The sequence below is a fragment of the Oryzias latipes genome, chromosome 12 (genome assembly GCF_002234675.1).
Source record: "Oryzias latipes chromosome 12, ASM223467v1".
Classification (NCBI taxonomy): Eukaryota; Metazoa; Chordata; class Actinopteri; order Beloniformes; family Adrianichthyidae; genus Oryzias; species Oryzias latipes.
Window position 1 is genome coordinate 16,128,344 of NC_019870.2, and position 13,821 is coordinate 16,142,164.

At 37.7% G+C, this 13,821-nt stretch overlaps 2 protein-coding genes across 2 annotated transcripts; both read right to left on the reverse strand.

Moving 5' to 3' along the window:
• Positions 1–311: 311 nt before the first annotated feature.
• On the reverse strand, positions 312–3,365 carry snrpd3 (small nuclear ribonucleoprotein D3 polypeptide). The gene is made up of 4 exons (XM_023960650.1): positions 3,236–3,365; positions 2,302–2,448; positions 657–849; positions 312–523 (listed from the first exon to the last, which is right to left on the reverse strand). The coding sequence occupies exons 2-4, from the start codon at positions 2,425–2,427 to the stop codon at positions 459–461; spliced, it is 384 nt and encodes a 127-aa protein (XP_023816418.1). The 5' UTR covers positions 2,428–2,448; positions 3,236–3,365; the 3' UTR covers positions 312–458.
• A 3,264-nt stretch (positions 3,366–6,629) lies between these two features.
• On the reverse strand, positions 6,630–13,821 carry LOC101174205 (adenosine receptor A2a). Its single transcript, XM_011481901.2, has 7 exons — positions 13,558–13,821; positions 13,068–13,228; positions 10,989–11,128; positions 10,610–10,900; positions 10,339–10,470; positions 8,621–8,724; positions 6,630–7,729 (listed from the first exon to the last, which is right to left on the reverse strand). The coding sequence occupies exons 4-7, from the start codon at positions 10,807–10,809 to the stop codon at positions 6,765–6,767; spliced, it is 1,401 nt and encodes a 466-aa protein (XP_011480203.1). The 5' UTR covers positions 10,810–10,900; positions 10,989–11,128; positions 13,068–13,228; positions 13,558–13,821; the 3' UTR covers positions 6,630–6,764.

Consider the following 13,821-nt stretch of genomic DNA (forward strand, 5'->3'; position numbering starts at 1 on the left):
CTTTTTAAAATCGTTTTAATGCAAAAGTTAAAAAAAGTTATTTGACATTTGCAAAGCCAAATATTTTTACCTCCGTTATTCATATATTTGAGCTTTTGCAGTTATTTCTAAAATGCAAACAGCAAGCTAGTTTTTTTTTTTCAAACTACCAAATTTACTTTACTTTTAAAAGTTTAAAAACTAATTCTGCTCAAGAAATCTAACTTGCACCTTGAACGGAAAAATGTACTGCTTTTAAATAAAAAAGAAATTAGATAGTCAGCATGTCAAACAAGTACAGGAATAATAAAAACAAGACAAAAGGGATATTAATTTAAGACATTTTGAAACATCTTTTATTTTTGTTTAAAAAAAAAAGAAAAATTCAAGAACTAACTTGCAAAGACAAGATTGCAAATAACAGACAAGTCATTCAAGTAAACGACATGAGAAAAAATAAAAACATTGAAAAGGAAAAGCTATCGTCTCTTCTGGAAAATGTTGCCTCTTCCCATTCCACCACGACCTCTGCCTCTTGCAGCCACTGCAAAGGGAGACAACAAATTCAGAAATAATTCAGTAAAAAAAAAAAAAAAACAGCATTCAGGAAGCAGGGTGTACCAAGAATAAGGAAAAGTGGACACACCATTTATCAGCATTGGTTAGGAACCACTCACCTTGTGCTTTCAGAATGGCCGCTTTGCCTCTTCCTGCTCCAGAACCCTGGTTCTTGTTCTTCATACTCTTTAACATTGGAGCGTTCTTTAACATGTCTGGTAAGATCAGAAAGCGGATCTTGCTGCCACGAATGTACACTTGTTCCAGCTGGGCAACCCGCCCGTCACGATAGGTTACTGTGATGTTGGACATCTGTTGGGACATAGAAATAAATGGTTCCGGTCTTAGATTCGTAAAATGGCTTGATACACGTTTACAGTGTTCAATGGAATGCAGGTTAACATTTTAAGTTATCTGTTAAACTTGGCAATGCAGTTCTCTATTTGAAAACACATTTGTAGATACTTCATTTAATCCCTTAAAATAATTTCTAACAACCTTTTTGATTTGTCATTTGATTAATAAGAAATCTACAATTATTAACAGAATATACGTTTTAGAATATTTAGCGTTTTGTTAAAGCCTTCACACTTATCTTTAGAGTACTTTTAAGACACACTGAGCTTTATCCACCAAAATTTCTGCTTTTAAATGAAATAAACAGATTTGGAGTCTATTAAACTTTTACTGCACTAATGAAGCTTGAAAAGACTATCAGCATTGACAGGATGTTTGGGAAATATATTTAGTTACAGTACTCAATACTTTAAGAAAAATGGCTTTAAATATTTCAAGGACAAATGTGCATATATGACCAGATAACTATACAGATTTTTTTAGGGGGGGGGGGTGAATTGGGTCAGTTAATAGAAAGAACACAACTTAAATTTACAAAATAAAATAAAATTGTTATTCCAGATTTGTTTGTTACAGATGTGCAACCAAAACTAGAGACCCAAAAAAAACAACAAAAAAACAAAGGTCATAAAGGCAACCTGTCCCAAAACTTTAAAATAATCCAACATAATTTCCTTTTTCCACACAGGGCCGTTTGGTTTCTTAGTGCTGTGTTTCTATTTACTTCCAACGGTAATGATAAATCATTTATGGTTTTTGTTTTTCCCTACAGGTCACTGACCTGATGCATATTAGTAAAAGGGAGTATGTTTTGTTGACTGTAAAAGCACCATTGATCTCATTGAGTAATTAAGTCACTACATCAATCAATCATACGTTACACACGTGTGGTTGGCTGAGATTTTGAGGGACAAAGAAACCGGGAGAGATTTTTCTTCGAAGAGGAGTAACCGATTTGTCTTTCGCTACAAACATGTTGAACAACTGTTTTTTAAAAAAAAAAAAGAAAGAAAGAAAGTATAACATGAGTTTGTCTCACCGCAATTGTTTTACTAAAATACTACATTCTCAACAAACCTACTCAAATAGTTCTACATCACCTGCTTGTTATAATTGGTAGATTCTAGACTTATTCCTGTGAAAGCAAAAAAAACAAATGTGCAAGTCTAAATAAGAGTTGGTGCAATAAACTGCATTAAAATACCTTTGGCATTTTTGTTTCCAAAAAGTATGTGAAATAAAAGGGGGGGGGGGCAGCCAACAATAAAATGTCCATTAAAAAAACATTCTTGTGTTCTTTACACATTTAAAATGTTCTTCTCAAGTGTGGTACAGTGAGTTGAACTCTAAATAGAAATTTACGGCATGCTTTTTTTTTTTGGGGGGGGGACGTTACTCCATACAAACCTGGCAGTTCATGTTGTCTTCAGCCTCGATCAGTTTGCCCCTGTAAACCTCTCCAGTGTTGGTTTCACAGGTCACAATGTGTCCCTCTGCTTCATGCAGGACCTTGATTGGTACGCCAATGGACATTTTGGAAACGGTCTTTCTAGGCTATTAAATTAAAAAAAAAGACAAAACATACGGTAAAGGGCACTGAAACATACAGTATTATCACAAAACCTGACGTACGGTATTGTCTTTGTTTACAGAAGGCTACTGAAAGTCTACAACATGCAATTCATTCATCCAATTTTATGATTATTATGTTTGCATGTGTCTGGCTTGGAAGTAATATTTACTGTTAGAACATACTTAAGACTTGTTTTGTGCTGTAAATAAGGTAATTTACACCCACAAAAAAAAACGTACAAAAAAGGCACTTAAGTATAACAATGTTTCCATTATCATTAGCTAAGCTACCTCGTTAGTGATTTATTTCTTGTACTGTTTATCAAGACGGTATTATTTCTACGTAGAGAAATCAAGTGCTGCAGAAAACTCTTCAGTTTTGGATTACACAGTTTAATCAGGTAAATGTTCGGGATTACTTTTAAAACGTAGTAACGCTAATGGCTAGCTTAGCTAGCCACGTTAGCTAACTAGCCACCAACTACTGGCCTCAAGCGAAACAAAACATTAATTAAAAACTGTGGGAAGTAAACCACCACAATATATTTAACGTTAATGCTTCACACCCAACATTGTTGGGACTCAAACGTGCAAATTATTTTAGACACAAGCTAAATATCAGGCATGGATGGAGCGATGGACATATTCGAAACTTAGCAAATGGGAGGCAATGTAGACAAAAAGCGATAATTCTGAATCACATTCACAGCTAAATACCAACCACAATATAATACTTGCTAGCTTTAGTAGCTAGGGTTTAAAGTCTTACTTCAACTCCCTTTGAATTCTTGAATTGTTGTTCTTTTTAGCGGCTCAGCAACGTGGGCTAGTCGTTGAGCTTGGCGTTTGAGCCTTTTTTCCGCTTACCCACAATGCACCAACAAAGCGTTTGTTTCCTGTGGCGCTTTTCGCCGTGCATTATGGGACATGTAGTTGATTCTGATTACCTAAACCAGGTGTGTTAGGTCAAACAGAATGTAGACTCACTTGAGTCAGCCAGTTACCAGAAAGATGGTTAAGGAGAAACAACAACAACAATAATAATAATAAGTGTTATTATTTTTTGTACTATTATTATTCTTTTTTAGTAGTATTGGAAGTAGTAGTAATAGTAAATAAAAACTAATTTTCATCAAAAGGCCTCAGAGAGGTCCAGGAATACCAATCATTATAGGACATTGGACTTTCAAACAAAAATAGAAATCATGAAACGTTAACAGATTAAAAATGTACACAATAAAAAATGACTTGTTTATTTGTCCTGAATTAGATTAACATGAATTTAATTTGATGATTACTCATTGGAAAAAATCAACTATAATGGAACACTGGATAGATATTTGTAAAAATATTTTATTGATTCCTTGCAGTGGTGCATGTTTTTTTTCCATAATCCTCCTCACTATGTTTTTTCTCTTTTCCTTATTTGTTTTATGTGAAAGATTTGAATCCCGAACACGTGTATAGCTGGCACATATGCTTGTCAAAACATCCCAGCAAGAAGAGATTATGAAAATGAAACGACTCAATCAATTCAAATGGATTTTTTTCATCGACCACAGAGAGCTATAAACATTTACTCTACATAGTTTTTGAATGAACAGACTTTACGTATCATATACATACCCTTGCGTGTTTATTTATGTGGACTAGTCTTTTTTACCACTTCAGTGAGACGCATAAACATTGCTTAATGCGGGGCTTTCTCACGCTGGAAGAGGTTTCTAATGAGGAAAGACAAAGCATAATGGGATAATAAAAGACATCACCAAATGAACCATCATTTGATTTCCATTGCAACAGGGTCATTGACTGGCGTCAGCAGACAGGCTACTCTGTAAACACCTGTACCTGTGCAGCGTGTGGTCATGTGTATCTACTTTACGTGTCCATGAGGGTTTCAGGCGTTTAATGCATGCTAACCTGACTCTGAACGTAGTTCCAGTCCAGCCATGAGCAGTGACATTTGCAGAGATCAAACAAGCACTTGTTTTGGGTGGATGCTAACAGGCCTGTTTACACTGATGCCTTTGAATCATGTCACTTAGATGTTGATCTGGGTTGTCAGCTTTTGTTGCCAGGCAATTATCCAATTGCTGATCAAGCAAGCAAAAGGATTTACTTAGAGGTAAACACTTTGTAGGGGAAAGTGCACACCTATAGATTGTACTCAGACTACATTCGTTTCCTCAGCTGTTGCAGACAGCCGTTACAACAAATAGCACGGATCAAAAGAAAGCTGTATGTCATGTGGAGTGTGTAAAACTTCTCATTTTGCTTTTTGACATTTTACTTCATGAATCGCCATAGTAAATCTTGTCAAATCTTCTTTTAACCCTTGTGTTATCTTAGATGACCCCACCCTTACTTTGACATGTTCTCCCTACCATGACAAAGGTGGATAAAGGTGGAAAGATTTCATGTAATCCATGGACACCAGTGAAGATCACAAATCATTGAAGAAAAAAGGTTCAGTGCACTGTCTAGTGGGTCTAGATGACCCAACTCCCAATGTTAAATTGCCTAGGATAGCACAAGGGTTAAATGGTGGCACAGATAAAAACTTGTTTTTTTTCCCGGTTGTTTGTTCACATTTAGCAAGACAATTACACAGCTATCAAGGATTTAGGGATCTTCAGAGATGTTATGTTGGAGATTTTGATCCAGACTTTAGATGGGTCCCTTCAAGACAAAACTCTTCTTCACACTCTTGGTATGATGTTGCTGTCTGTTTACAAGATAAACTTCAACCATGACCACATTGAAAATGGTAAACAGTATATGTACATACTAATATAGTGCTTTACTACCTTCCTTAAAGGCATTTTACAGTCACAGTCCCATTCGCACGTACAGTAACACTCACTGGCACCAATCCACAACCACCAGGAGAGATGTGGGGTTCAGTGTCTTGCCCAAGGTGGGAACTGAACCTGTGATCTTACAATCAAGTATCAAGTTATTTAATTGAGAAACAAAGTTTGAAATATTCCTATAACAGACTAAATGATAAAATAAACGAATAATTTGCAAAATATTGTGAAAGTAAAAAATATAAACCCACTGTGTACTTTTTTCAGATTTGGAACATGTTAGTTTGTAATGTGTCCCGCAAACACCTTGAACCTGAAGTATGTGCAGTCAGCAGAAGCACAGTAGGGAAAATGGTAAAAAAAATAAAATACATCTTTGAGAAATTAGAAGCAAACGAGAAAAAAATTTTACAAGCGAAATGACGTGATTTAGTCATTTGCAGTAAATGTGGTACGAAACATGTAGCTGATTTAGAAATCAGTTATTCAGTCATTCATAATAGAGAAATGGAGACTACAAGGATTTTACAGAAGAAAAGCAGCAACATTTGTGCTACATTTCTTACTTAAAGAACCACTCCAATGAAAACAGTATTTTAGCTTGAAGCATTTTTCTCATGACAGAGGACATGTTTAAAGAAAATTTAGATTTAAAATTTTGTTTCTTGGTATTTCTTTGCTCAAATCGTTGTGAATCAGATGCAGATGAAAAAACTCCTCGTCATTTTTCTCATCTGAGCTGGCATCTGACTCCAAACTGTACGGCTGGAGAATGTCAATATTGCTCAACTTTTTGGTTGCACCAGTAATGTTAGGTTGGGGTTGTGAGTTGCTGGAAGCTAGCAGGAAAGAGTGCAAACAAAGGGATTATGGGAAATGAGTGTAGGCTTACTCCCCGCCAATAGTCCACAACTCAGAAGCGAATTTCGGATGAACTCCTGCCACTCTGCAGAAACTATGTCCTAGAAAAGGATTGAGCTTTTGTTCATTTTGGCTAGAAACGGCATAATCATAATAAGAATTCCACTGGGAACGCTTTGAAAATAGATCAAAAGATAATCTGACTGTATTTCAGTCTCAAATGTTTTTCTAGAAATATCAAAGCTCTTATTTGTCCTGGTGACGGGTAATTTCTATTAGATTAAAATATTAGTGCATTTCTCTACATAAAAATGTACTTTTTTCCATAGATACAACCTAAAAAATACCACAAATAAAGAACTTCTATTTTTCAAGGGAAAATAAAATTCCCACACTTGTATAAAACTCAAATCTGCTTTACATAAGATGCACTGTTGTGCTTCAGACAAAATTCCAGGCAAGAAAGAATTTTAAAAAGTGACAAAAACACTAGAAAAATATTATTATTTTATTATTATTATTAAAATTAACCCTATGTACATTTCAATGCGGGTGGTCCAGCCTTTAATAATTTGTTGACATGTTTGCATTTTACTAATCATGTCCTGCTGGTGACACACTTCATCAGGACACATCAGTGGTATCTGCAGAACAGTCCATGTGTTTTTGTGAGAAAGCTTGAACATTTATAAAAGAAATGCAGCTTCCTGTGTGCCTTCCGGCCCCAGCTTTAGATGCTACACCCATTTCTGCAGCTGAATGTTCTGCATCCCGTGCAGGATTTGTGGTGTAAGGTTCATCCTGCTCTGCTGAAGTGCCACCTTTCCCTTGGTGTCCATTGATTGTGCAGCTGCTGGATTCCACGTTTGAATATGATGTCCACTGCTGAGACGGTTCATGAGCTGTTTTTTGTCCTGCTTGGTCAGGAGTGACTTCCAGAAAACAACTGTTTACCACTGTGTCACCTGATGACTCATCTTTACTGGTTTGGGAGGTCCTCCCGATACTGTGGCTTCTGATTTCTCTGCTGTTGGTATCCCCCGGCCCAATCCTGCAGCCGTCTCTCTGCCTCATGATGTGCTGCTTCCAAATCTTCTGGAAAGTCTGCCGGAACTCCCGGATGCGGTAGGCATAGATGAAGGGATTCACAGCGGAGTTTGCATGGGAGAGGATGATGGCGATGTTCATCACCAGTATGTGTGGGCGCTCACAGTTCCGACATAGATGGTTGTAGCTGTTAATGATGTGCAGAGGAAGCCAGCAGAGAGCAAACAGACCTACGATGATGGCCAGTGATTTCGCAGCACGAACTTCCCTCTGCAGAAAGGAGCGAGACGAGGTGGGAGTCGGGGCTCTCTGTCCAGGGGCAGGAGTTTGCGCCACTTTCAGAGTCATGAGACGGAGCTGCCTACGCGCCGCCATGAAGATGTGGGCGTAGATGACCAGCATGACCAACAGAGGCACAAGAACGCATCCAAAGAAGTTGAAATAGACCATGTAGTGCAGGGTAACCACCTTCTCAAAAAAGCATTCGGTCATGCCTTCAGAGCACCTCTTGCTCTCAGTTGTAGTGATAGTGGAATTCCAACCTATAAAAAACAAACAAGTGTCTGTCAGGTTTTGTGTTTATTATTTATTTTTTAATGGCAAAATGAATTTTTTCCAGAAATAGAATAAACTTTAAAGACCCAGTCAAATAAAAATTGTGTTTTATTTTTCCTCATGATGGAGGACATATAAAGAAAATTCAGCCAAAAATTGCATTTCTTGGTACCGGTATTTCTTTACTCAAATCATTGTGAATCAGGAGCAAATGGAAAATGCCGTTTAAAAAAAGAGTGTATTTGTTATGTAGAAACTATGCTGGGCGGGTCATAATCTCCCTGCTCTGCTCCATTCAGATGCCTCCATTTGCAGATCCGTGTACGTCTTTGTTATCATCGTCTGGATCATAACTGTACTGCTGAATAGCTCTGATATTGCTCGCCATTTTTGTTGCTCTGATAATGTTAGGCTGGGTTGTAAAGGAACGGTAAACTAACAGGAGTGTAAACAAAGGGATGATGGGAAATGAAGGAAGGCTTACTCCGCCCCAACAGTGACTGTCCACTACAAAACAGTTGTAACCTGCTCACCTAAAACTACAAGCCTTTATTTATTTAATAATAGTTGACCTTTTATATGATTAATTGCAGCAACTCACAATGATATTAACTGTAATTTTATTAAAATAATCATCATAAAGAGATCGACTTGGTATAAAGTGTATAGGATAACACAATTGCCTCGAAAACATTTTTGATTTTAGTGACTTACAGGTCAATAGAACTCAGGAGTTACAGATTATAGGAGGAAAAAAAGAGAAAATCTCATATGTAGGATGGGGAAAAAACCTCCCACATATAATAAAAAAACACGTTACTTGGAGTAATATGTTTCTGTTTTAGAACATTGTAAGTTTTTTCCTCACAGAATCTCACCTGCGTTCCAGCCGAACATTGGAGTCAGGCCGATGGCCACAGAGACAGCCCAGCAGAATGCAATGATGCCCTTTGCCCTCTGTCCCGTCACCAGACTGTTGTACCTGAAAAGTTGAAGACTCAATCATAACCCATTTCCAGTTGCTGGGGTTATCTAATCATTCAGCGATTGTGTCGTCCAGACAAGAGTCAAATATTTGTCAACCTGAATGAAGAGGAAAACACTTGTGCATTGAAGCTTAAATACATAATCAACGTAATGATATTTGTTTTGCCAGTTGAAGTTTTTTTTTAATCAAATATGCTTTCAGACATCCTCTCAGCTTTTCTGTTCTGCTGTATTCTGGTTAAAGGCGCAGATGAATTGGTAAGAACTTGAAAAAAAATGTGTTCTGATTTTGGACAGAATTATTAAATGAAAAAGAACAAAGGATCCATGGTTGCATTGATTTCATTTGCTAAAAGTTTGCATTGCTCTTTGCATATTTGTTGTGAGATATTGCAGTAATCTGTATGTAATTGTGAATAGACATGCCAAAGAAACTCCAAAAGTCAAAATGATAAAATAGTAGCGTGAATTAATTTGCAAATAAACTCATTCAAATGATTGTTAAGTCAAGAACCCGAACAGGAAGGACAAGAGTGACATTTGTTTTTGGCATAACTGTACACAGACAGGTATAATGAAACTATTAAAGAACGTTTCACACTGTGGGAATGCCAAAATTCCTCACTGTCCTTTGGTTTGGTCTGCTTTCAAACAAAGGAAACATGTTACAGCTGTTCATTTGGATTTTCTAACCATCATATATTGTTCAGGACTGTCATAATACACCACATCAGGTTTAAATTTTGGCATAAAGCTGTTGTAAATTCAAAAAGTGTCATTTTTTTGGTCTCAATTAAGCAAAACATGATGTCAAAGTCTCAGGAAACTTTTGAGACTCCAAATGTGGGGGAGAAAGAAAAAAAATCACAAATGTTTCTGGCGTCCCTTTTACTTCACGGATGTGCCAACCGCTTGAAAATTGATCATCATTTGCGGCTGTTGTCTGGCCGAAATTATAACACCAAGTCTTTCATGTATGGGAACAGAGCCGTGAAAGAAAAAGTCTGGAACAAGATTTGTGAGATTTGAACGACTTTGATATTTCGTACCAAGCCTCTTCCAACTGTAGGTGGCAGACATGCGCCAGAAAAAGAAGAAGAAGAAGAAGAAGAAGCCGCTCCCTGCTTGTATGAACACCATGCATTTTTGAACATGCATCACACATGTCCAGTGTTTCTGTTGCAACATACGTTAATCTATTTATGGTAAAAATCTGGAACATATCCAAGCTTTCCAAAACTCCTTGTTATTTTTGGTCGAGCCTTATTGTTAGGACTTTCTACGATTTAGTCATCAAATCGGGATTATTTGAATTAAGAAAAAGGGTTAGGCAGGATATGTAGAGGTTTGTGGCACCAGTTTTGGTGTTGGTAAACAAAGACACACTACAAATGTCCTGCAACTGTTTATGTAAACCCCTTGCTGTTTCTTACTAGAAATATCTCTTTAGAAAAAAACAAACAATGAAGCTATTAATCAACCATACAATTGGAGTTATTCATGCAGCTCAACTAGCAGTGAAAATGTTTAAAAATTACTTTTTATTAAGTTATTTTATACATGCAAGGTCACTGCACAATTAAAACTGGAAAAAAAAGGCTGTTTTCACCTGAGTGGGTTCTTGATTGCGATGTAGCGGTCCACAGCAATAGCCAGCAGACTAAAAATGGAGCTCTGGGTGAGAATGAGGACGAAGCAAGCAATGAACAGGCACCCATGGAATTCAGCACAGAAACCCACACTGCAGTTGACAAAGAGAGATAAAAAAAATACAGCTTTAAAATGAGAAAAAATAAATCAGAAAAAAAACATTCAAATGGAAACACAAACAGTAAAAACTCTGTAAAATTAGTTTTAAAAGAAAAAAAAAAGACTGATACCTAATTGTAATTGCAAAAGGAATGGCCAGCAGTCCCACCGCAATATCAGCCACAGCCAGCGACACTACAAAAAAGTTAGTGATGCTCTGCAGGTTGGAGTTCAGGCAGACAGACCAGCAGACCAAGATGTTTCCAGCTACAGCCAGGAGCGCAATCACCAACTCCAGACCAATGTAGATCCCCTCATAGGTCCTCAGCATGGTTGTTGTTGTTTTTTACTTCTTCTGTCTTTTAGTCATGCTTTCATTCTACAAACTCCTCTGCCTGTTTTGCAATGCTGACTGTTTCACCCTGGGCAAACACACAAATGTGTCACAGTTAAGGCAGGAAGTTCACAAAAATGCCACATATGATGTGTGATTTCAGTCTCATCTTTTACCGTTACTAGTACTATACGGATGTGCTGGTCTTCCTCTTTTTTTTCTGCAGAGGTGTTTTGTTCCTCCGTGTTCGGCTCAGTGAACTCCGTCACAGGAGGAAGTAAAAACATCAGGGACAGAACATCTGAGAGGTTTGTTACTGAGGAGAGAGCATCAGTGGTTTTAGCCTGTATAAACAGATTACAGTACACAAGCAGTCCCGACAGAAACGACATCTATCACTGGAAGACAAGGGGACAGGGCCAAAGCAGACAGTCCAACAATGGGCCTTTTATTTCACGAAAAGTTTCCCAAAACTGCCCCTCTAATCATTCCCGGCATTGACATACTTTCCTCCAAAATCACTGATAATTCCTCTTAAAAAAAGAAAAAAAAACACCAGCAAATTTTTTGCGAAACCAGACTGTTGCCGGAGAGCTTGGTCGACTTATCGCCGCTGTGTTTCTTCAGAGTTATTTTGCTAAATTCTTCTGCACTGTAAGCAGATTAGAGCTTATTCCATAAACCTGTTCCAACCTGAACGCGCTTCAGCAGTGAGGAGCCTGACACAGAGCAGGGTTTTCTAAGCAGCACAGTGAAAACACAAGAGGAGAAAGAAGGAAAGAAACCATCTTCCAAATAATGTCAGATAAGCTGCAGTGATGCTGAGGGGATTATTAGTTTCTTTCGTCACTGGACTAAGAAAAACAGGCTTTTTTTGAAAACCTTGACTAGAAGTTTATTGTAGCTCTGTGTTGTTTGGCCTGGCCACTTCTGCTGCTATTATTAGGAGCTTTTTGAGCAAAAACGATATCAATTTTACTTTTAGACTATTTTCTTCAAATCGAATCAGCACCAGAACACAAAGTTTGAATGCAGAAAACGAAACGGTTTTAAAAGTCTCGCATTTGATTTGAAATCTGCAAGAACTTTGCAGCACAGTTTGATAAAGAGCGAAATAGAGAAGATGCATTCATGCTTTGGGTTTGGTAGATCAAGTTTAAAAGAAAATTATTGATGATATTTTTCATTTAAAATAACAATAGTAAAAATAAATTAGTCATAAAACCACTGAGACATAAATCTTCCTATTCCTGAAGGAGGACACCTGCTTAATGTGGAGCAGTTCGGTTATGGTGCAGTAAAACTGACTGATTGAAGCTTTTACTGCAGCAAGCTACGATATAGGCTACAGCTAAACTATAGTATCTCAAACTTGTCCAGTATGATAAAAAAAAAAAAAAAAAAATTAAATAGTTATTAGCTCAAAAATTTTTCACATCTCAGGTCAAACACCCTTGATATTAAATTATGAAAATATGTCAGAGCACATCTATGGAAGGAATGAATGATTTTTTTCCGGGAAAAAATCTTCCACTTACAAAATTGATTTTGTAAGTATTTGAATTGCCCTGTGACAGGCTGGCAGCCCGTCCAGGGTGTACTCCGCCTTCCCCCAACAGTAGCTGGGTTAGGCTCTGTCAAATCTATGACCCCAAAAGGGAGAAGTATTTGAATCACATAAATAAGAAATGTTAGACCCTTCTTTTGGGAGATTCTGCACTTTTCAAACAAGTTTTGTTTAGAAATTTGATTTAAAAAAGCCCAGATATGCAAATTGCTGATGAATCTCTCAAATAGGAAATTCCTGATGAGTGAGTGGAAATATTAGAGGGCAGCACCCAAAACCCTTTTATGTCAAACTATATCTATTTTGGTCATAATGCTTGTTGAGTAAGCTTCAATTTTTAAATGTCAAAGCAGGAGTCCTTTAATCCACCTTTTAAAAGGTACAGAAACATGAAGGCACAATGCAGTGTTGACAATATAAACTGTTTTTATTCATTCCACACACTATTTTAGCACAGGTGCCGTTTTTTTGTGCATTTATTTAGTTGAATGGAAATTTCAAAGCACATTTGTAACTCTAGCAATTCTAACTGAACTAAACTCCACCTTTTCTTTTGTTGTTGAGCAATTAAAACATTCTCCAAGCCCAAAGGAATTCCTAAACCAGGATTTATTTGGTATAAAAAAAAAAGCTGCAGTAAAAGACCTTATGAGGCAACCTTTGAGCGAAGGAACAAAGTTTGACTCACCTTTCTGTTCCCTTAGAAATCAAGCCTTTTTAGGGAGCCAACGCACAAATCTTTCACATATGGAGCCTTTTTTCACCTTGTACGCAGCTGGAGGGGGTTGTGATAAGAAAACGCACATCCTGCTGGAAAGGAGCTGTCACTGCCTTGTCAATCATTGCAGCCTGCCGGCGAGAGGAATACAAACAGAAAGGCGTCTGGAACAGACATGCTGCTGGAGAGCAACTGAAAGAGCATTAAGATACATGAAGAGCGCGAAATTTTGAACAAAATAAAGAAAATGTATGTGTTTTTTTCATGTTTACGAAGTCACATGATTAAGAAATGCACATAACAGCTCTAACAGCTACAGGAAGCGACTTAACGGCTAATCTAATAGAGTTATAGCCGTTAGAAAAAAATCAGTAAAAAACAATAACATTTCTTGTTCCAGATCTCTCAAAGTGATAAAAAGGAAAATGAGTCATCTCTTGACGACATGAGGTGCTCTTACCTTATGTTTGGAGGCAAGACCGTTTATCTTTCTTGGGTATTTGCTCCGTGCGCTCTGCCCGCTGGCTGCGCGCGGACACCGCGTCGGAGCGGAAGGCAGCGAGCTCCCATTTGAATGTGACCGATGAAGCGGAATGAGGAAAGTGATGCGAAGCCGCTCCTGATGCTGCGCAGACACGCCGGCTGCCAGCATGGGTTTTATTATGGGGAGGACATAGAGATTGCGCAGTGGAGACTGCGCTCTGGAGCTTGAGGTGCCGCGTAA

Coding starts and splice junctions, on each gene's coding strand:
- LOC101174205 (XM_011481901.2), bottom strand. CDS start 10,809: ATGCTGAGGACCTATGAGGGGATCTACATTGGTCTGGAGTTGGTGATT. Junction 10,471..10,609: donor CCTTTTGCAATTACAATTAG/GTATCAGTCTTT, acceptor TGTCAACTGCAG/TGTGGGTTTCTGTGCTGAAT. Junction 8,725..10,338: donor GCAATCAAGAACCCACTCAG/GTGAAAACAGCC, acceptor TCAACTTTTCAG/GTACAACAGTCTGGTGACGG.
- snrpd3 (XM_023960650.1), bottom strand. CDS start 2,427: ATGTCCATTGGCGTACCAATCAAGGTCCTGCATGAAGCAGAGGGACAC. Junction 850..2,301: donor AAGACAACATGAACTGCCAG/GTTTGTATGGAG, acceptor ATGTCCCAACAG/ATGTCCAACATCACAGTAAC. Junction 524..656: donor GGCCATTCTGAAAGCACAAG/GTGAGTGGTTCC, acceptor CTCCCTTTGCAG/TGGCTGCAAGAGGCAGAGGT.